General features: G+C 42.2%; 3 protein-coding genes across 3 annotated transcripts in view; 1 reads left to right on the forward strand and 2 right to left on the reverse strand.

The window, feature by feature from the left end:
- Nucleotides 1-140: 140 nt before the first annotated feature.
- On the reverse strand, nt 141-5773 carry msl2a (MSL complex subunit 2a). The gene is made up of 3 exons (XM_026307665.1): nt 4756-5773; nt 2407-3812; nt 141-2085 (listed from the first exon to the last, which is right to left on the reverse strand). The coding sequence occupies exons 1-3, from the start codon at nt 4895-4897 to the stop codon at nt 1783-1785; spliced, it is 1851 nt and encodes a 616-aa protein (XP_026163450.1). The 5' UTR covers nt 4898-5773; the 3' UTR covers nt 141-1782.
- An 867-nt stretch (nt 5774-6640) lies between these two features.
- Nucleotides 6641-11838, forward strand: pccb (propionyl-CoA carboxylase subunit beta). Its single transcript, XM_026310224.2, has 15 exons — nt 6641-6906; nt 7457-7576; nt 7679-7747; nt 7846-7902; nt 8078-8191; nt 8390-8500; nt 8640-8748; nt 9055-9175; nt 9258-9339; nt 9434-9557; nt 9723-9830; nt 9946-10046; nt 10567-10665; nt 10761-10860; nt 10939-11838. Exons 1-15 carry the CDS (start codon nt 6661-6663, stop codon nt 11058-11060), a joined length of 1683 nt encoding a protein of 560 aa, XP_026166009.1. The 5' UTR covers nt 6641-6660; the 3' UTR covers nt 11061-11838.
- An 849-nt stretch (nt 11839-12687) lies between these two features.
- stag1a (STAG1 cohesin complex component a) overlaps nt 12688-21317 on the reverse strand; it is a 33537-nt gene continuing 24907 nt past the window's right edge. Inside the window, exons 11-32 of the mRNA XM_026305590.1 lie at nt 21177-21275; nt 20960-21039; nt 20566-20673; nt 20245-20359; nt 19838-19955; nt 19505-19608; nt 19201-19293; nt 18629-18922; nt 18159-18229; nt 17776-17944; nt 17007-17099; nt 16569-16743; nt 16276-16415; nt 15908-16009; nt 15656-15804; nt 15113-15241; nt 14771-14973; nt 14464-14632; nt 14214-14330; nt 13895-14009; nt 13658-13738; nt 12688-13532 (exon numbers count right to left, since the gene is read on the reverse strand). Of these exons, the coding sequence (XP_026161375.1) occupies nt 13509-13532; nt 13658-13738; nt 13895-14009; nt 14214-14330; nt 14464-14632; nt 14771-14973; nt 15113-15241; nt 15656-15804; nt 15908-16009; nt 16276-16415; nt 16569-16743; nt 17007-17099; nt 17776-17944; nt 18159-18229; nt 18629-18922; nt 19201-19293; nt 19505-19608; nt 19838-19955; nt 20245-20359; nt 20566-20673; nt 20960-21039; nt 21177-21275 (2748 nt within the window). The 3' untranslated portion in view covers nt 12688-13508. The remainder of the gene's footprint in view (nt 13533-13657; nt 13739-13894; nt 14010-14213; nt 14331-14463; nt 14633-14770; nt 14974-15112; nt 15242-15655; nt 15805-15907; nt 16010-16275; nt 16416-16568; nt 16744-17006; nt 17100-17775; nt 17945-18158; nt 18230-18628; nt 18923-19200; nt 19294-19504; nt 19609-19837; nt 19956-20244; nt 20360-20565; nt 20674-20959; nt 21040-21176; nt 21276-21317) is intronic.

Raw genomic sequence — 21317 nt, forward strand, 5'->3', positions numbered from 1 at the left:
GATTCTTCCTTAACCACAAATCTCACACAAGCTTCTCACACAGAGGATCTCGTGCTGAGCTGCTGTCTACACCCCTCTGCAACCCAAATTTTAAAGCACACTTGAGTCCAATATTTCTTCTACACAAAACGACACAAAACTGAAAAAGTAAAAAACTATCATTTAATTCATGTTGTATTACATGTTTCCATAGTATGGCAGTGAATGTTTCAGCAATAAGAGTCACTCCTCAAACAAGAGTTTTTACATTTAAAAAAAACAATACCAAAAACTAATCAGGGTTCAAGTAATGCCCAAAAGAAATACATTTTGAAACATACACGCACACACGCAGGAAGATAGACCGTAACTGCTGATCATTCTGTAATCCGTTTGCTACTTCCTGGTCTATGAGTGGACAACCAAGGTGTTTGTTTGGTCTGCCTGAGTCCTCTCTCCTTTTCAGTCTCTTTTTGGTCACCATGACTGGACTGACAAACATGTTGTAGGTACAGCTGAGACAGTAAACACAGACACAGACAATACACAGCCTCTAGGTTATAGGAGGGCTTCAAGGTGCTTTGACCTAAACACACAAAAAAAGACAGTGGTACCAAATCTCAAACACTTGGTATCAAAAATATTCTCTGAGTTGGTCTCTAATCAGTCAGGACATTACAACTGTGGGAAAAAAATGCACACGCAGTGGGTATTTTGTCTTGTTAATGACGACCTATGGCTTTAGTTTATCTAAACATACACACGGTAATGTATAATCCCATCATAATCAAAACGAAAGGGTGTAATGTTACAGAAGACAGCTATAGTTTATAAATGGCAATACTGTAAACAACTGCGTGTGCGCATGAGAACTGGAGGGCTCCTGGTGGTTCTCCTATTGCTATGATAAACCAAGACATGGTTTTAGTTGTAATTTGGCCAATCAGACTAAGTGCTTACAACCCATCATCCACCTCCCTACTGACATTACAATAAATCTCAGTAGGCACACACACAGACACACACACATTCTTACACACATACAGAAAAACCGTGGAGCCAGCCAAGTGCTTTGACATTATATCGCTGCCTATACAATGCCTGCATCAGTCAAGTTCATTAAGACAAATTCATTAACAGGTGACAGTACTTGGGTTGAAGTGAGTTAATCATAGAAAAGGCATACAGTCTTGTGTGAGACAGAAGTTCTCCATTGATTAGTTACAAGAGTCATTCACAATTAAGGTGTGAACACATACAGAGTTAAGGATTAGTGAGGGCCGTCCTGATACCAATTATGCTTTTCTTAAACATACAAGGAGCAATACTAAAACATGAAAAATGCTGTGACCAATGAGTTAAATATGCTGATGCAGTTTTTGTTGTCATTATGCACCAAAAAATCACGCATACACAAATATACTTAAATCTATAATTGTGTGCACACACTAACAAAACACAAAACTTGGTGTGGGTTCCTATTGCCTCATACAGTATGTCTGTGGTCTATGAACAAAAAGCACCTCTGAAGTACAGAACAGCTGTGGAACCGAGTATAAGTGTTTAACTACAGACAGGCAACAATACACACGGGCACACAGGCACAATACAGGAGGCTTTGGCACACCCATGCTAGTCTTACTACTCAGCATTTTCCAAGCAGGTTACAGGACATGACAGACCCATAGCTGCCGTAGATCGCCTCCTCTCTGGAGGGAGGAGGTACAGGTTGTCTGACAGACACATTGATCAGCTGTCACATTCAATCAGCACCGAGCTGTCTGTTTTTGGAGTCCCAGCCTCTCATCCAATCAGTAGCTCAAGGCTGTCCTCGTAGTTGGGCTCTTGTGGGGGGCTGGGGGACAGATAGGCTGTGGGTACAGGGGTCCCTGTTGCTGTGGCAACATTGAGGAGAGTGTTAGCACGGATGCTGGTGGTTGCCGGATTGCGGAGCGCTGCGGCGGCCGTGATGCTGGTGAGGTTGATGCCGAGTGTGAGCCGTGTCTGCTCCAAGGCTTTCTCTGGCACGGCAAAGGCTTCGAGCTTTTTCTCACCATTGGCCATGTACGAGTTCTGGCAACCTCGACAGATACAATCCAGGCAGGCCTGCAAAAAATGAAAGAAAGTAGGTAGGAAATTTTACTCCATGTTCTATATGTTCTTGTTTTTAACAATGTAGTTTAAATCACCTGCTTCTGAATTTGTAAATATGGCAGAAGGACATTGAATATCCATGAATTGCCTTCTTAAGAAATACTCTGTCATCCATATTTTCAAAAATAGTATTACATTAAGAGAAGTTACACTACAATAAATTGTTACAATAAAAACGTTATGCTTATAAAGTGTTGGGTTAATAAACCACAACTGCAGTGAGTAAAATCAATAAAGAAACTGACACCAAAAATTCAGTGATTACTGTCTCACCTTGCGGTTTGAGTAACAAGGACAGCGTTGCCCCCTGCAGGTAAGCACAGAGGGATTCTGCGTGGCCCTGCCACACTTACAGCCCTTCTTCTCCACTGGCTTTTTATATGGAGGCCTGACAGGTGCTGCAGGCACCAGGCAGCCTGACATTAACCGCTGGTCTTTGCCTCTGTCCTTGGTCTTGGACCCTCCTCCACTGCGGGCCTTGGTATGCTGCTTCTTAGGGCCTGGATCAACATGCTTCCTGGCACTTTTATTGTGGTTAGGTGTGGGGCGGCTGGGCTTGGGAGGTGCACCATTGGGAAGGGATGAATATGCGTGTGTTGGTACAGTTAAGGAGGGTGTGGGGGGTTGTGTGTGCGGTGTATGAGAGGGGTTTGGAGTGTGTAAATGAGAAGGTGAGCCCTGCAGTATGGAAGCGATAGGGAGGGGTTTCACCTTTTCCCTGTCACTCTCTGAATGAGATCGTTTGCGGTTAAGGCGAACTGGTGGGGTCTTGGAGGTTGGAGGAGGGTCGAAGGAGGGTGTGTGCATGTGAGAACCGTGGCTTGCCACTGTGTTAGTCCTGTCTGTTTGAATCTGTGTGTAGTTATGAGCTGCATCCAGCTGTATGTACATTTGAGCATGTGCTCTGTCTGTGCCTATGTGTGAGTGTGTCCTGTCTGGCTGTGTGTGAGGAGAATCTCGACCGGGCCGCAGTGGGTCCAAAGTCTGTAACACCTCCTCCACACTCAGGAGCAACACCTCCCCCTCCTCCAGCTGTCTGCTGCTAGACTCCCCATCCCTGAGTGAGCAGACAGTGCCTGGAGTTGGGGCTAACGAACCAGTGGTCAGGCTCAGTTCCAGACCACCACAACCAGTACTGGACACAGACAGGCCTGCCTGTGGCTGCTCCTCTTCTAGCTCACATACTTCCAACTCCGGAGAAGAAGGATCCAGGTCTTCTAGAACTTCTCCATTGCATTCCTGTGGTCCATTGGAACAGGGAGGGTCAGAGGAGGAGCTCTGTGGTACAGCTGAGAGCTCTGCTGGAGCAGGTGGTGCCTCTGTGGGGGTCAGGGACTCAGGGGCAGAGGGATTTACATCTTCCTGTGCCAGGCTTGGGTCCTCAGTCTCCATCTCATCTTTATGTGACATTAGGACCTCCTCGAGCAATGCCAGAACCTCTGGAGACCCTCCTACATGGTTGCTGATTGACTGCAGCAATGGTGAATGAGTTACATAGAGACAGAGCTTCCTGTAACACTGAACCAGCAGAGAGAGCTGTTTGTTCTCCTGGAAGCATGAATAATCCTTACATCGACTGCACGACGGCCTAATCTGCATCTTCTGGCCTTTACAGCCTAAGCAGACATAATGCTGACACTCTGAATGTGTTGGGGAAATGGGATCCTGGAGCAGGTTACCTGAGAGAAAAAAAACAACAGAAAACTTAATGTGCTGTATCCACTTTGCACTTACAACAACTATGGCACATTCAGCCAGTTAAACAAGCTTTGCTTTCCCCATTGTGCTTCTAGAGAAAGAGATACTAATATTCAATAGAGCAATTATTTCCTGCATAAAGCATCTGAAACCAATGAAATATGCCTACAAAAGCTCTGCAGTCTTCAAATGTTGCATTTATTCCCCAAACAAAAATTCAAAAATCCAACATGTTTACAATTACATAAAACAGAAAAAGGCAGCAATCAATTTTCAAAATCAATGCCAAATTATTTTAATAAATGGTGATGATCTCTGACTCGTACTGGAACATATTTATATATTAAATGTTTATTTCTGAATTTCTATTTAGCTGCTTATATTAATAATCTCAGTATGTTCCAACTAGTCTAACCAGCATGTTAACATTGTTGATTTTTCTGCTTATATCACCAGTCCTGTAGCTGTGGTTAACAATTGCATGAAGACAAATAACTACAGCAAAATGACCATTACATAATGGGTCAGGTCGGAGATACTGTCATATGTCAATATTGCCCATCTACATACAAGCTGTGCTATTGCTAACACCCCAAAAGCTACCCCAAGTGAGTAAATAAAGCATGAATAGGATACACATGGCTCTGCAGCAGGCACAACAACAGAGGAGTCATCTGTCTTGACAAGAGCACAGATGACTGGGGCTCGGGCTCGGTTGCTAAGGAGACCACGGTGATGAGCACGACAAATCGTGTCAACTGCTGCGAGCACACGCACGCCCACCGGCACTTCAGTCAATATGAATCGTAAGGTTATAAAACATTCATTCAAATTGTGGTACGAAAGCGATGGTAGTTTGGACACAAAACACAACAGGGAGAGCTGCGCTTTGCTACTACACATGAATGTTCTCAGGATGCTTACCGCAGACATGGCATGCGAGAGACTGGCGGAAGAAGTGCAGTAGGTTGTACATCTCTGTGAAGGTGTGAGGCTGCCGCGGGTCACACTGCAGCACGGCCCGGCTGGCGGACACGTACAGAGCGGTTGCATTAACGGGGTTCATAGCGGTGTGCTCCGAAGCCTCAGGGAAAGACGGCCCGGAAAAATGCACAGGCACTCACTGCTCTGGAGCTTAAGATAGCCAAGCCTCGGGTTGGATGGAGGAAATACAAACTGCCCCAGCGGAGCAACAATCAGTCGCTCCAGTGTATCGATGAAAACATATGAATTAATAATAGACACAATAAGAGACAACGAACATGGTGAAGCGGTTATCACTAAGCGCGCATAACGTTAGCTTGGCAGGTGGCTAGCTAAAGTTAGCATCACCGGTTCGTTGTCGTTATTATTCACCAACCAAATCTTTGAGATCACAGTTAAAGTTTCGCCTAATTCTGATAAATCAGACCTTATACTATAATTATTCACATCATCTCCAACGCCACTCAACAGCTAGACGGGAGTCCAGTGATCACACGACCCATGATCAAAAGGTTAGCATTATACAGCTAGCGTTAGGTTACGACACCAGTTAAACGTCTAAACGTTACACGAGAGATGGTCGATGTTAGCCATGGATACCATTTACTGCTCACACCGTCTTCTGGTAGATGCCTGTTCGATCGATTAGCTGCTGCTAAGCCCAGTTTGGTTTGGTTAGCAATTAGCCGACAGATCCCAGGCGCGCACTCGATGTAAACAAAGCTAACCAGCTATCGCTAGGCTAGCCAAATTAGCTAGCACAAATCCAAGCGTATCACTAACACTAGGGCCGCTTTAGACCGCGCGCGTAGAAGCGAAATGCAAGATGTGAATAGAAATCCTGCGAATTGGGTGCGTTTCACTGTAATACGTGGCGAGCGGCGACCGAAACATAGCTAACTAGCCGTTTTATAAATGCATCAATCATTCGATTTTGCACTTTTCCTCGCATCAAGCTCTCTCAACAAGCACGATAATCACGCGAGACTTCCCGTAGTTACCCTGGTTACATTCTGTACACAGCGTTTCCTTGTGATGCCTTCAATTTATTTATTTGCACTGATGTATATGTAGATATATGATATCGATTTACTGACATAAACGCCACGAATAAGCTTATAAAATATGATGTTAAATGTGTTAAATTACAGACCAGTATATACAGGTAAAAGTGAAATGATTAGTCAAAAATCTAATATTTTGATATTGGTTTTGAGTAATAGCTGTGGACTTGCTGCTTCTTTTTGGGATTATTGTAATCACGTTGATGTTTGATCAAAATTAGCACTTTGGGCTCGTCTGGGTGACTGTAGGAATCAAACCTATTCTTCCTTTGGACTAAACTGTTTTCTTCTCTTCACAGTGATTCAGGCCTATTGTTATATATTATAAATGGGTCATATTCACTTTATAAACAATACGAGGTGTTTATTTCAATAGCATTCAAATGAAGCAGTGTAATTATTCCCAGGAAAATGGCTGATATTAGATGGTTTGACTAGTCTGGCCTTATTTTCCACAGGACACCAAAACAGGACGTGTTGTTTCTGACACTCAGAGCCTGACATAAGTATACAATGTTTGGGACTTAACATAAAAAGCTCCTTCAGTAAAAATCCTACATTTCTGTGTAGACCAGTGTTCAGGGTTCCAGCAGGGTCAAGCCCATGTTAATTTTCACAGTGAGATAGAAGAAAACATGCTCTCCTCCAGGTCCCGCCCATCAGCAGTAACTACGAATTCCTTCTTTGTGATTGGCTGCGACTTCTCGCCTTCCTATTCACTATTGGTTCAAAATCTCTGTCATTCTTTTCCGGCAGTTGTCATCCGGGAACACGCACAGCAATGATGGCGGCCTTCAGTGTGGCCCGTAGCAGCTGCGGGCTGGTCAATGGTTTGCGGATTTCTTTCAGGACTTTGGCGCAAGTGAAACATGGCGCAGTCGCTGCTACGGTACCGCAGACTAGCCTGCAACGGGACCGGCGCTGGTACTCGGTCAGCCACCTGTCGGTTAAGGAAAGGATTGACAAGAAACGGAAGGAGGCGCTAATCGGGGGAGGTCAACACAGAATAGATGCACAACATAAGAGGGTAAAGCCAACAAACATGGGCTTTGTTTATTATTATGTTAACATGTATTTACTTCAGCACATGTGTGGTGTTTGCGTCCGGTTTTTTTAATTACCTGACAGCTGGATTAGGGGTGAATACCTTGCTCAAAGGCTCTAAGTCTGTGATCCCTGATGGTGTATGTGTCCTTAAGCACATTGAAGAGACCTTCAAAAACTTAGTACAGCTTTCTGAAAGTGCTGGGAGTGGCACTGAGGTGCTTTTCATCTTCCATCTCTCAGTGCCCTTGAGCAATGTACTAACCCTCTGTTATATTCAAACTACGTTCTCTTAGAACCCAAATAAAACTGACATTGAAAAAGGTGATGGACATAAATTAGACATGTTAATTTTCACATCTACAAGATCCTATAGAGAAATCTAAGAGCTGCTTTCTTTGCTAAAGGTAATGTGATATTAAGGGATGATCAGAGGTTACCTTTCTGGGTGAAGGTGGTGTAGTAAAGGAGTAGGGGATATTGATAAATCTGTATCTGTTAAAGGTGTAATACCGTATGATGTCATGTTGCAGGGTAAGCTGACAGCCAGGGAGCGAGTGGAGCTGCTGCTGGACCCTGAGAGCTTTGTGGAGTCAGACATGTTTGTGGAGCATCGCTGCTCGGACTTCGGCATGGAGCAGGACAAAAACAAGGTATGAAGACAGGTCTTATTTTGTCCACTTAAAAATACGAGTAGTTTCTTCATCTGGTGTTCCAAGTTTGAAGGTCTACATACCCTTTTCTCTCTGGCTTAGTTCCCAGGTGACAGTGTTGTGACAGGCAGAGGCAGAATCAATGGCCGACTGGTCTATGTATTTAGTCAGGTACAACGCATGCATATTCCATAATTACACTGTACTGTATCTTTTTAAAATGCACAGCAACATTTTATGTGTAAAATATTTCTCCGTGTTGCTCTCAGGACTTCACAGTGTTTGGTGGCAGTTTGTCTGGAGCCCATGCACAGAAGATCTGTAAGGTAGGTTAGTGAACGCACCATGCACATTATCACTACCTTGTCATTTTAAACATTACTTAGATACTGCTGAGGGCATGCATATGCCTGTGCCTATATATGCATATTTGTATTTTGATCAGCAACATTTGGTTTTGATCTCAGACTTTTCAATCAGCCCTAAATGTTCTGTGCTCAGATCATGGACCAGGCAATGACAGTTGGAGCCCCGGTCATCGGACTGAACGACTCTGGTGGCGCTCGAATCCAGGAAGGAGTGGAGTCTCTGGCTGGATATGCAGATATATTCCTGGTGTGAAGCCTTAGCTTGTCAGACTCATATTTAACACACTTCCAGAGTTGAATAGTGATTTAATGGTTGGAAATATAGACTGCAGATTTTTGTTGGCTTTAACCTACTCCAGTTTTAACACTGTGAAATGCACATGGTTGGAGCTTCTGGTTTTTATTATGCAATCAATGACAAAGTAAAAACATTTTTATTTTGCAGAGGAATGTGATGGCTTCAGGAGTCATCCCGCAGATCTCCCTCATCATGGGTCCCTGTGCAGGAGGAGCTGTATACTCCCCCGCCCTGACCGATTTCACCTTTATGGTTAAGGTACGGAACTACACAAATACAGATGATATGCCCCAACAGTTCTGCCTTATTTATCTCATGAAGAACATTACATTTCATTTCAGAAGACAACTGAAATGTATTTCAAATGAACCAGTATCTGGTGTGTGCATGTGTTTAGGACACATCATACCTGTTCATCACAGGACCGGATGTTGTGAAGTCTGTTACTAACGAGGATGTGACTCAAGAGGAGCTTGGTGGAGCCAAAACACACACTAGTGTATCAGGTTAGTTTGCATGTAACAGCTTTTATCTCTCCTGATTTTTGTTTCTTTATTGGTTTTCATGAAACATCTCATATTCAAATTTAGTCTCTTATGTAAACACAAAACCACTGTCTCTCTTAATGAGCACCTTGCCTTTGGCTCTCAGTTACATCCAAGTGGACATGTTCTTAAAATATTAGATTTTATGAAAGCTGTTTCAGGATACCTGGTCATATCAACATGCAAGTCTTGCAACAGCTAATTTTTTTTTAAATTAAAAAGTACTTTCCACTGGGTATTAAAACTGTCTCATATTTTTATCCTCAGGTGTCGCTCACCATGCATTTGAGAATGACATTGAGGCCCTCCTCAACCTGCGGGAGTTCTTCAACTTCCTTCCGCTCAGCAATCAGGATCCCGCCCCAGTCAGAGAGTGCCATGACCCCAGGTAACCGGTCACGTATGTCTCCATGTTACAGGTCAACCTCTCACCAATTTTTCATGTCTGACTATTTGTTCTTTTTTCCCAGCGATCGTCTGGTACCTTCATTGGACACCATCGTCCCATTTGAGTCAACCAAAGCCTATGACATGTTAGACATCATTCAAGCAGTATGTGCACAAACACAGCTATGCTTTCACATTCTAATAGTCTGTCTGCAACTACATCTCATGTTTTCGTCTGTTTCATCTTGCATCTGTTCAGATAGTGGATGAAAGGGACTTCTTTGAGATCATGCCCAACTACGCCAAGAACATTGTGGTGGGATTTGCCCGCATGAATGGACGCACCGTGGGCATCGTGGGCAACCAGCCCAAAGTCGCTTCTGGTGAGTAAAGACAACTGAAGGTGCAAAAGAAACAGGGCCAGACAGAAGTCATAAATTATATTAATGACTCTGAGCTGTTAAAAATAAGTTGGGAAGAGGCTGATGGTTAGCTGGTTAATAATAAACTCTGGTGTGTTTAAATATTGCTTCATTTTTGTTTTTCAGGTTGTTTGGACATCAACTCCTCAGTGAAAGCAGCCCGTTTCGTACGTTTCTGTGACGCTTTTAACATTCCCATCATCACTTTTGTGGATGTGCCAGGCTTCCTGCCAGGTATCTGTCAAAATCTCACAGTGGCATTTAGATCCAGCTATTGAAATGCACATGCTGTCACATCTGATTGAGCAACACTCTCACCCTTCATAAATGCTGGACTACTAATTAACAGGTACCACTCAGGAGTATGGAGGCATCATCAGACACGGAGCGAAACTGCTGTTTGCTTTTGCAGAGGCCACCGTCCCAAAAATAACCATCATCACAAGGAAGGTGTGTGAACACTACAGTTAAATAAATCAAACAATTAAAATGTGATTAAAATTTTTTATATGTAGATTGAGATCAACTGAATGAAATTTGCCATTAGAAGCTAAGCCAATCTCAGTAACCATAAATGAACAGATTCTCTACAGTCAAAGCCGTTTAGGTATCTTCAGTCAATACTTTTACCATGAAGCAGCTGCAGGAAGTGCTAAATTTGCCCTTAAAGGAAGTATTGTAATATCTTTATGCTTAAATTTCTGCTTGACATAGTTTCTAAAAAAAAAAAAAAATGCTGCCTGCAGTCAGCATGAATAGTGCAGTGTTTTGTTGTAAGGGTTATTTTACTCCTTGGCTTTGGCAAATTGAAAATATTTGGGTGTTCTGCAGATGTTCAGTAAATCCCTGGGGCTTGGGAACAAAAAGCTAAGTGTAAAAATAAATGGGTGTAGTGTTTTAGATCAGGAAGTAGCCAGAATAAACATAACTTACACAGATCTGAGACTGTGTGTGTGTGTGTGTGTCCCAGGCTTATGGAGGAGCCTATGATGTGATGAGCTCTAAACACCTGAGAGGAGATGTGAATTATGCCTGGCCAACAGCTGAGGTTGCTGTCATGGGTGCCAAGGTATAAACGCTCTTAATTCTTACTGTTTATATTTCTTTCTCTCCTCCTCTTTCAGGGATTTGACAGTGTGTGATCTGTTTTCTGTTTTTGCTCAGGGTGCTGTTCAGATTATTTTCAGAGGGAAAGAGAACCAAGCAGAGGCAGAGGCAGAGTACGTGGAAAAGTTTGCCAACCCTTTCCCAGCTGCTGTTAGAGGTAAAACACATTTCTTCTGTTAAGAAAACAAATACATTTGCGCTTCTCTCTGTCTGACTGGCCAAATCTTTGTTTTAGGTTTTGTGGATGACATCATTGAGCCATCAGCAACTCGCAAGAAAATCTGCACAGATCTGGAAGTGCTGGCCAGCAAGAAGCAGGTCAACCCCTGGAAGAAGCATGCCAACATTCCTCTGTGAAACACACCCAAACGGTTCCCATACTAACACTATCTAAAGGCACTCGCTGTGGGACTTCCCTTGTATTGAGCCTACATTCAAGTGAACTGAAGTGGTACCCAGCAATGATGACTTTGGCTTGCAAAGCCTATAGTATCACATGATTTGTAATTGTAAAACTGTCCTGTACCACTCCACTAAAAGCAGCACACACATACACTCCCTGATTTTGTTACGAGTACCCAGAACTTTCTCCATAGCTCACTGCTTACTTTTTGAACTGTAAACTGTAATATCATCACTTTTGAGCCGTGGGAATTTGTTTTAGGATTTGGGGCAAATATCAGGGCTCTGTAGACGAAGTATGTGTGTGCCATAATACATTTCACAGTAACTGTATAGAATAATCCAGTGCTCACACACATTTTTTTTAAAAAAAAAAAAATCGCCATATCAGTAGTGGCCATATTGGTCACTGGTGGTATGATCTGATATTCTGAGAAGAGGGTTGTATCTGAAAGGGCAGATTACACACCAATAATCTGAAAACACAAGCCAGCGTGTGTTAGTTTTAAGAGAATAAAAACATGCTATATTCTATTGTCATGTACAGTGTTTTAAAACCTGTTGATGTACTGTAGTAAGTTATATACATTGGTACGTGCAGTAGTTTGCTCTTTCAGACACACTCGTTTGTTCTCTAAGTTCAAGAAAAAGTCATTCTCACAACCTGGAACTGTGCCTTTTCTCTCTGGCAGGCTCAGATCTGCCATCTGTGAAATAAATCATGGAATTAATACAATGTGCTGCATGTGTTTCTTTAACTTCTATCAATATAATATAGTTTCTGCAGAGTATGTACTAGCTACTACCATCATTTGATTGTGACCTGCACAACAAAAGGTGTAAAAATGACATATTGCAGTGGTTATAGTCAAAATCAGGCGAAGAAACAGCTGTTTTCATCTGGGCTGAGGTTATACAACAAAAGTGTGCGCCAACATTAGTCCATAAATTGATTACAGATTTTATTTTATTAAAAAGAATTTAGGTTCACAGAAAAAAAAAAACAGGCTTTAAGAGCATTTCAGGGCAACTGATGTCAACTGCACTGCAGAAAAGATCCAATTGTCTGATATTTACAGGACCACTGCCAAGCCAGCCAATGAGGAATAGTTGTAAATGATTGATTAACCAACTGAGGGCGAATAAAGATATGGCTGGACACATTCAAAACACATTCAAACAAATCTGTCAGACATGAAGATCCATTACTGCACTGGATATGAACAATGTTAACAACACATCTCGATATGGATTACTGAACACTGCAGGAATAAAAACTGACTTAGCTTGATCTGACCTGTAAGAGGAATAAACCAAACAGATAATCTGCTGTAAAACTGAATGGTGAATTTACTACAATCAGACCATACAGCGCTTAAAGGCTAGTATCCCACAGCAACAATCTGAGCTTGGTAGCCATTAGATATTAGTTACAGGTTAGGGGGAAGGGCTGGAATATACTGTTAAGTATGTAGGCCACAATTTGGCAACGAACAAGATACATATTCAAGAAAAAGCTGTACAAACATCGGACAAAAACAAAAAAACACACTCGATTTAAAACTTTAGTACTAAAGCTACATAATTCAAAATATGTTTATTGTGTTTTTTAAAACTTTTTTTTTTATTTCAAAAAGCTGTTATTCAGGTGTGTTTGTGTACAGAACGTTTTGGGAGGGTGGGGCTTCAGTCTGAGGTCAGTCACAGGTGCGGCTTCACTGTCAAACAACAAATTTTGCTTTGCTTCGACATCACACAAGTGTTACATCCTCCTGGTCACTACAGCTGTTGACCTCTGTGTGCATGTGCAACTGTTTAACCATCATCACCACCGACACTTTAAACACACATCACACACCAGCATCACCATATACAAGGACGCAAAGGGCGAACAGAGAAAAGGGAGGGGTCGGTGGGTGGTAATAAGAGATAAGATATAGAACATTTAGTATTGAGATCCTCTCTATGTTTGATTTAACTAGACGGATCGAAGTGCGACACCGAAAGGGGGGGGGGCTGTACAGACTGTTACCCTGCTCTGTGCTGCTGAATGTAAGCGGAACCAAATAACTGTACATCTGTATAACAGGGAACCATAAAAACTGCAGCTGAACCAACAGGCTGAAGAGCAAGAGGAAGAACAGGAGCTGGATGAAGCTCTCAAATAATTCCGGACTAGGTTCTGGATTCTCTGGCTCGTCTGAAAGAACGGAGCGGGACATTTCTTCACGCTTCCAGGTGAGATCCGACCAATGCTGAATCCAAGAGTACTTCAACATTTTTTTTCTTCTTCTTCTTAAGAATTTGATTGGCAGGTGATCTGGGTTAGATATCCTAAACCCCCCCCCCCACTTCTGTTAACTGATTTGGATCCTGATCTCAGGATCTTTACCTTTTTCCAGATCAGAACATGGGCATACTGAATCCCTGGAACAATGGAGACGAGTCTAAGTCAGAAAATCTTGTTTGCCAGTGTTCAAGTTGTACACATAATGGTTTTAAAGGTTACTGACCTGTGGGGCTGAAACTAAAAATTCATTTGTTTTACTTACCGACTCATCCTCAATCATAGCTGCAGAGTCAAAGAAGTCCGGTCTTAATTCTGCTCTTTCACGTCTGTTCCTTGATGGTGGCTGAGAAGCAAACAAGCCCAAAAGTTAAAAACTGAACAACAAATACTAGGTGTAACAAAAAATAAATAAATAAAATAGTAAAATTAGCAGGGTCTTTAATGTTCCTGTGGAAATTCAAGTATAGCAAAAAGAATGGGAATTGTGGACGTTACTAACCAGGTCAATCACCATGGTGTCTTCGAACTCCTCGTTCATGTCCTCTAGCTGGCCCCGTGATGACATCATTACATCTTCGAAGATGGGCTCTGCATCGTCCTCCATCAACCCACGCCTGGTGGGGAATGCCATAAAGTGAGTGAGGGAAAAACAAAGTTTGACAAATGGATAGGCTACATGTCATTTAAGATCTGTTTTCTTATTAAACCTGCACGTATTAAAACTGTAATTGTAGTTTAGTTATAATTTACTAACTGTGCTGAATTACCAGGATCACCGACTTTTACATGAATCCTTAAAGCTGAACACACAAACTTACACAGTCTGCCGGACTCCCTGACTGCTGCGTGACTTGATGTAGTTCATGCCCGTTCGGTCCTTCCTGCTCACCTCCTCCATCTTCTGTTGGCTGAGCCACGACATCTGCATCTGAGGACTGAAAGCAAAACACGCTGCTTTTTTATCTATTTTCTGTACTTGCTCTTACAATAATGTTAACTTTCTACAGTAGATTTATTCAAGTCATCTCACAATATATGCATAAACTCATGGAAGAGGTGTGCACTTACTTGTGTACATAGTCGTTCTCTGATCCCGGTTCTGAGTCCGGGTCTGGCATATGCTCTGCTGGTCTGTTCTCTCTGAGGACTGTTGAGGTAAGCTGAGGAGTTTGCAGTGGCCCCGGTGTCTGAAGGGTGTCATTACGCATCATCCACGAGCCCTCCACACTACTCTCCTCTGAAAGCATACAGAGAGTTCAGAAGCACAATGTTAGATAACCATTAATATTTTTCTGTAATGGTTCTAGTGCAGACCAGACAACACAAATAAACAAGCAATCAGTGTTATTCTCTGGTTATGAGCCCGTCTCCTCACCTTCAATACGTTTCTTGTGTAGCGGCGGCCGTCCCTTCTTGCTGCGGACTGAGCCAGTCTTGCTGCTGGAGCCCGACGTGACGGACATGTGGTCCTCGTCTCCTCCTGTCAACAGGCTGTTCCTGTAGGAGATCAGTGGCAGCCACACATCTTCCCGACGCTCTGACATCGACTCGGACATGAACTTCTCCAGGTACGAATGGCTGAAGACACATATCGCATTTTAACACAATTCGTGTATTTTCACATTACATTATGAAAGTTGGCAGATAAGTCTGAAATTGAGTTCTGCATTACATTAGTAAAAAATAAAAAAAAAAAAGAAACAAAGGGAATATTTACACTGTCTTTTTGTCCTGGCGGATTAGTTTGGAGGAGAATTCACTCAAAACCTCCAGGAAGGCAAGGTTTATGGGAGGAAACTCGGGTCCTCGAGGATTCTGGTACTTAAATGCAAACTCTATTCCATCTCTAAACACAAGAGAGAGAGAACACCACAGAGACTGAATAAGAAGAAACAAGAAGGCTTGAAAAAAACAGGATAACACAAAAACTAACTCTTGATCTTTTCTGGCTTCAATCTATTGGATGATGAATTGAAATGTGTTTCACCATATTGTAATGTATATGCAACAGAGGGTGTAATACGAAGCAGATTTCTAGACAGATGTTCATCTTTGTTCACTATCAATGAAATCTACAATTTAAAGAAAATAAATTGTAAAATGTTTACTTCTATTTAAGATTTAATCAAGTTTTAACTTTTCTCTGCTCATTTTGGGCCTGAAATGCAGCTTTGAAAACTCAGCTATGGCTTTTCACCTGCTCCCTGTCTGATTACAGCTGACAGACTAACATACCACACCACAGCAGTCATAGTCTTACTTGTGCAGCGTAGCCACAGCCTCTCTGGTCTTGATCTGATCCAGGCCGAAGGTGAGAGCGAAGCGGCGGGCCAGTTCCTTGATGCCACTTACGTGAGACGATGTTCGGTCCAGGTTGGGACCCTGATCCTGCAGCAGCTCATTGAACAGCTGCAAACATGAGTGTTTGTGGGAATTCATGAATTCAACATGCACCATTACAAGCCTGATAGCTGTGTATGCAGCGTGTACATAGTGTATATGACCGTCTAACCTGCTGCAGGCTGAGAATGAGTGTCTTAGCACACAGAATCTTGTCCGTCTGTCTGGTTTTACTGAGAGTCTCCTTAATGATGTCACCATAATCATTATAATACTGTGGAAAAAATAAGCAGTTAAAAACAAGCAATTACAATCAAAACCACAATTTATATGAATATATTTGACATCCCGAATTCAGTTACTTTTTTTTTGTTGTTTTTTAGAATTTAGCGGCATCGTTTCACTTGCACAGACTTTTCCTTCCGTTTCTGTTTTGTTATCATTGCATTTAATCACTGTAGCTTTATCAGTTAATTTCTCTTTCAATATCTATGTTTCTGATCAAGTCAAGTTTAAGATTGAATACAGATGAACAGACACCTTCATGTAGTGTTTAAATATGTCAGCAGCAGCGGGCATGTCTACGATGTCGTAAATTATGAGTTTGCAAAAGGCTGCAAGCAGGTTTCTCCTCTTGTGGAGAGCCTCGATCTTGTTGGCCTCATCCTCCTCATCTCCCTCTACAGCCACAAAGAACGAAATGAAGAAAAATGTCAATGAAAAAGAAATGTGTTATTTTTTTCAAAATATCTCATTTATAACTTAATTTGACAAAAATCTCAATCTGTAACCCATTTAGTAATCCTAAAAAAGTTTAAGTTTGCCTCTCTCACCCATACTCTGGCTCTCATCATCCTGGTCAATGAAGACGTGATCCAGTACGAAGTTGAGCAGCTCGTTCTGCAGGGTGCTGTCTGGGTTAAAGACCAGTGGCTGGAGCCCCTCCCTGCCACCTGAAATCAGCTGGTGACTGAAGATCATCAGCAGGTCGCAGAGAAGCATGAATGACTGGGCAAAAAAGAGGCACAAATAACATGGTTGGACAGAAATTGTTGCCTATTCAGTAACAGAACTGCAGAGGGATTTTCTGTGATATCCAATATGCTGAAATAAACTTGAAATTACTAATTCAAATCTGTAAGGAAGAGTGTACACTGTTTCCAGTTTTTAACATAGTTTCTGTTAGCCACTACCAAAAAACCTTCTGGCAAAATATCTGACATCAGATGAAGACAATGGTATTTAGTCTACTCAGCCCTGTGTTACTGTACCTGTTCTTTCACTGGTGTGTTGACGTTGGATAGGCACTGCTGGCAAACAGCCAGGAAAGACTTCACCACTCTCCTGAGAGCCACAAGGTCATCCTGCAAAAACACATCACACACACCACACATCATTAGCCAAGTGTAACAAATAATGAGCATTTAAACAGGAATTTAACTTTTAACACTTTTAACAACAGTACTGACCATGCTAAAACTCCTGTCAATTAAGAATGAATACACTTTATGTTGCAGCTGCTATGTACTCTATGTATGCTTATCTAACCCACTGAAAAGTCTTGCTGAAAGGACCTCTAATAAATGATTAATAGTTTTGCAAAAGTAATCATTGTTATTAATAATGAAAATAATCTTTAATATCAGTTCCAGTTAAAAATGAATACATGACATATAACAAGTACACAAGAGGAATCTTGAAGCTACTGTAGGTCAGAATGCAGAAGATAATTTGAAAAATACTAGACTAGGAAACAGCAAAAAAAACAGTTAAATGGCCTTGGTTGGGCATCAGTCAATCACAAAACAACAGCCTTAGGATGTGGAGCCTCTGCACAGAGTTTAAGTGTTAAATGAGAAAGACTTGGGGTAAGCCTTCTGTCCGATAGCAAGATGGCTTTTAATACCTAAGCTGCCCAATTCTGCAGAAAAGCAGATAAGCTTCTGTCCCTCCAGGACACTAATGCTCAGAGACAGCAGCCTCAACTCTGAGCCTCTGACCAAATATAAATCTGCTCTGTCAGTGAGATGAGTCCAGCACCTTGCTCGGAGACCCCTCTGTGATCTTGACAAGCTGCCATAGGATGGAGTAGTGGGAGCACTGTAGGGCCTGGACGGCTATCTGCTCTGGCATGGAGCCCTGCTCGATGCCCGCCTTCAGCAACCGATAACAATTCCCAAACAAATCCCACCGTGTCAGATCATGGGCACTGAGGCAGAAAACAAGAGGAAAACACATTGGATTTCACAAATTTATTTAGTGGAAGTTTTCATCTAGTGGTTCCAGTCATTTTTCCAGTATCTTGAAATTGTGTTTTTTGTATGGATTTGATGTTTATTAATTAATTAAGACAACGATCAGAAGAAAATTAGTGATGAAAATAATGTTTTGTTTTATCCATAGACAGCGCTAGAGAATCTTACTTGTGAAAGGCTGTGAGTCTTTTGAGTGTGGACAACACATTGTAGATATCATCATCATCAGCTTCCTCAGCCTGTAACATAAAACATACATATAGGAGGCAAAAACTAAACTCATTTTCTTTTGCTAATCACCCAAATACACAAAATAGACACCAACCAATGACACACTCTCACTTTACATTTGCCACACCCATAAAGAATCCTCCTTTGCACTGTTATAGCTCTATTCTGGCCTGGCATATTTTTCACATTGTTAGTTGTGTGAACTTTTGATGCACAGGCTGTGATTAAAACTTATTTAATTTATTTAGATTTTGATCTTAACAAATGTATGACTCCACAAGGATAAGAAAAACACAGAAGAGATGCAGACAGGAAACATGAAACAGGAAATATGCAACTATCTTGGTCAAAATTGGTAAAGAGATGTGGCTGTATGGCATGGATATTCACAGCTCTTCCCATCATACCTCCTGCAGCAACTCCTCGACTGAGTGTGCAAATCGATCGGTCATCTCGTCGATGAGCTGAGAGCGGGCGATGTCCACACGGTTCATGATGGTGTACTCTTCAGAGCAGAGGATGCTGTAGGTCTTACTGCAGGCTTCGAGCACATCTGTCTCGATGTGTTTCTCCACCACAAGACGGATCTGCTTCAGCAAGGCATCCAGGTGCTTCTCCATACGCCCGGCACTGTACACATCCAGGTCAAAGTACTGAGGAATCTGCAGTAGGTTGGCTACCTTCTCTGAGTCAGCCTGGTACTGTGGGCAAAGAAACAGAAAGAGACATTAGATAAAGAAAAAACACTTATAGCACACACGGGAAGGTCACAAATAGACGTATGAAGGAAGAAAAATGAAAGAAAGATCCATCAGTCACAATTTAATGCTTGGTTTCCTCAGTTAGTAAAATGGTCAATTACATTTTAAGTCTTTGGGGACTACACTTGTCCAGAGTGGCATACTGTATATTCAATAACTCATCTTATCACTACATTAGTAGTGTGCAGGCTGCGGGCTGAATCCTGGGAAGGTCTTACCTTGGACAACAACATGGGCAGAGCCATGATAAAGTGCTCTGTCAGCTTGTTCTTATCGTCTATCTGGGTCTTCCTCTCCTTTGCCGTCAGCACCTGGACAAACACACACAAAACGTAAGGTTGGGTGTAGTAGGGATGTAAAAATAGACAAGAAAAGGTCGTGTTGTCCTCTCCTTTATGATTAAAAAAGGTTATCCATGTGTTTTTGCTTCTGCTGTCCCCTACCATCATCTACTTACCACACAACCTAAAATGGATGCTGAAAGAGTGGTTACAGTGTATTATGAATGTAAACTTGACCCACCCGTTTGCCGGTGCCTCTGCCGACAGGTGGGTGTGCCTCTGCTGCCTGTCGGATGGTACACACTGTCAGCTCGATCAATGCACTCTCCTGTCTGTCTGACAACACTGCAAGGACAGAGAACAGAAGGAGACAAAGTAAAGATGAGAAAGAAAGAGACAGAAGAAAGAGAAACAAATGGAGGGAAAAGAGAAACTCCATTAAGGTCACAGACAGAGGTTAAAAAACAAAAAGGGCAAGATTAAACTGGATCATTTCTTGCAGCTAGTTTTTGGCTGTGATGTACCACAGGCTTAAACAGACATCAAGAACAGTGTGTACGTGTACGTGTCTTACCCTCCTCTCCCTGCACAGGCTCCTCCAGTAGAAGTTCAGTCATACACTCCCAGTCTTTCAGCAGCTCCTGGGAGCTTTCCCACAGTGAGTCCACGAGGTAGGCTGCATGCTCATGGAGCTAGCACACAAAGACACACACACGTGCACAGGTGCACATGCACAGTACATGTGTAAGTTTTGGACACACTGACTGAAAACCATCACCCTCAAACTACAACAAACACAGTGCGGAATCTTGCATTTTCTTTATGTCATCATCCCTGCTATGTAGTAGGTAGCAAATTAAAATGTCATCTGACAATCAACAATATATTTATCATGTCATGTGCACCATGTAATATACAGTATGTACATATGCTTGTCTGCACCATGTGCAACAACAGTACACCATAATCCATAAGTGTTACCTCGCTCTCCAAAAAGAAGAGCACCAGCATGCGGATGAGATTTCCATTGGGGCTGCTCCTCCCTCTGCGCTTAGCCAGAGCTTCTTCTGCCTGTGGGTCATGACGACTGAACAATCTGACAGAGGCAGAGGTTGATAGAGATGGAAAAGGGACAATTGAACAGCAAATATTATCAGAAGACCTAAAACATGAAAACCCATATATTTAACATCATCATAAATGACAATATAAAACTGATGCAACTTAAGGTAATTCTCAACCTTATTTCAAATTGACTTCTATAGATGGATTTTATTACGAAAGACCTCGGGATGGACTCACTTCCTGTGCAGAAATTCTCCAGCAGCAACAGCCACTGGTCGGTGGGCAGAATAGACCAGGTGGTATACATTCTCACAGTCCTCATTGGACAAGGCATCTTCACTGCCCCTGTAAAATAATCAAGTTACACTGAGCCACAGTAGCTCAACATTAAAAATTAATGAGGAAAATTATAAAAAGATGATGACCCAAATTGTTGCTTTTTAGTGAGTCCAAATTTAGATGTGAGTTCAGCTGAAAACCTGAGGGAATGTGGGCTATATGACTGACTGGAAACGTGTACTTCTGATGACTTATCAGTTCTGTGAATAAGCTCTGATATACACAGGGGACCTGAAAGAAAACGGTGTAATACAGTAAAGTTTCATGTGTATCCAAATATCAAGTTACATACTGCAGGATAAGTGTGACCAGTCGAATGGCCTCTACAGCCACATCATACTCCTTATCCAGGGTCATCGACACTATGCGGTCCTTTCAGACGCAGACGCAGTAAAACAGAGGAAGAAAAAGAATAAACAAGGTGAATCTGAAAATTCAAGGATTACTCAGTCCTACTATTCAGTGTCTTGAGAACATCATGACTAATAGTTTATTCTTGTGGGTGTTACCTTGAAGCGGTTGGTGAAAAGCTCCAGCTTGGGAAACAGTTCTCGGTTTGTGTACAGATTCTGCAGAGCCTTCAGGCACTTTAGACGCACTTCTCCTTGCTGAAAAAGTGAGAGACCATTTCTGTGTTTGTGTAAACATCA

Source organism: Mastacembelus armatus, chromosome 22, assembly GCF_900324485.2.
Source record: "Mastacembelus armatus chromosome 22, fMasArm1.2, whole genome shotgun sequence".
NCBI classification, from domain to species: Eukaryota; Metazoa; Chordata; class Actinopteri; order Synbranchiformes; family Mastacembelidae; genus Mastacembelus; species Mastacembelus armatus.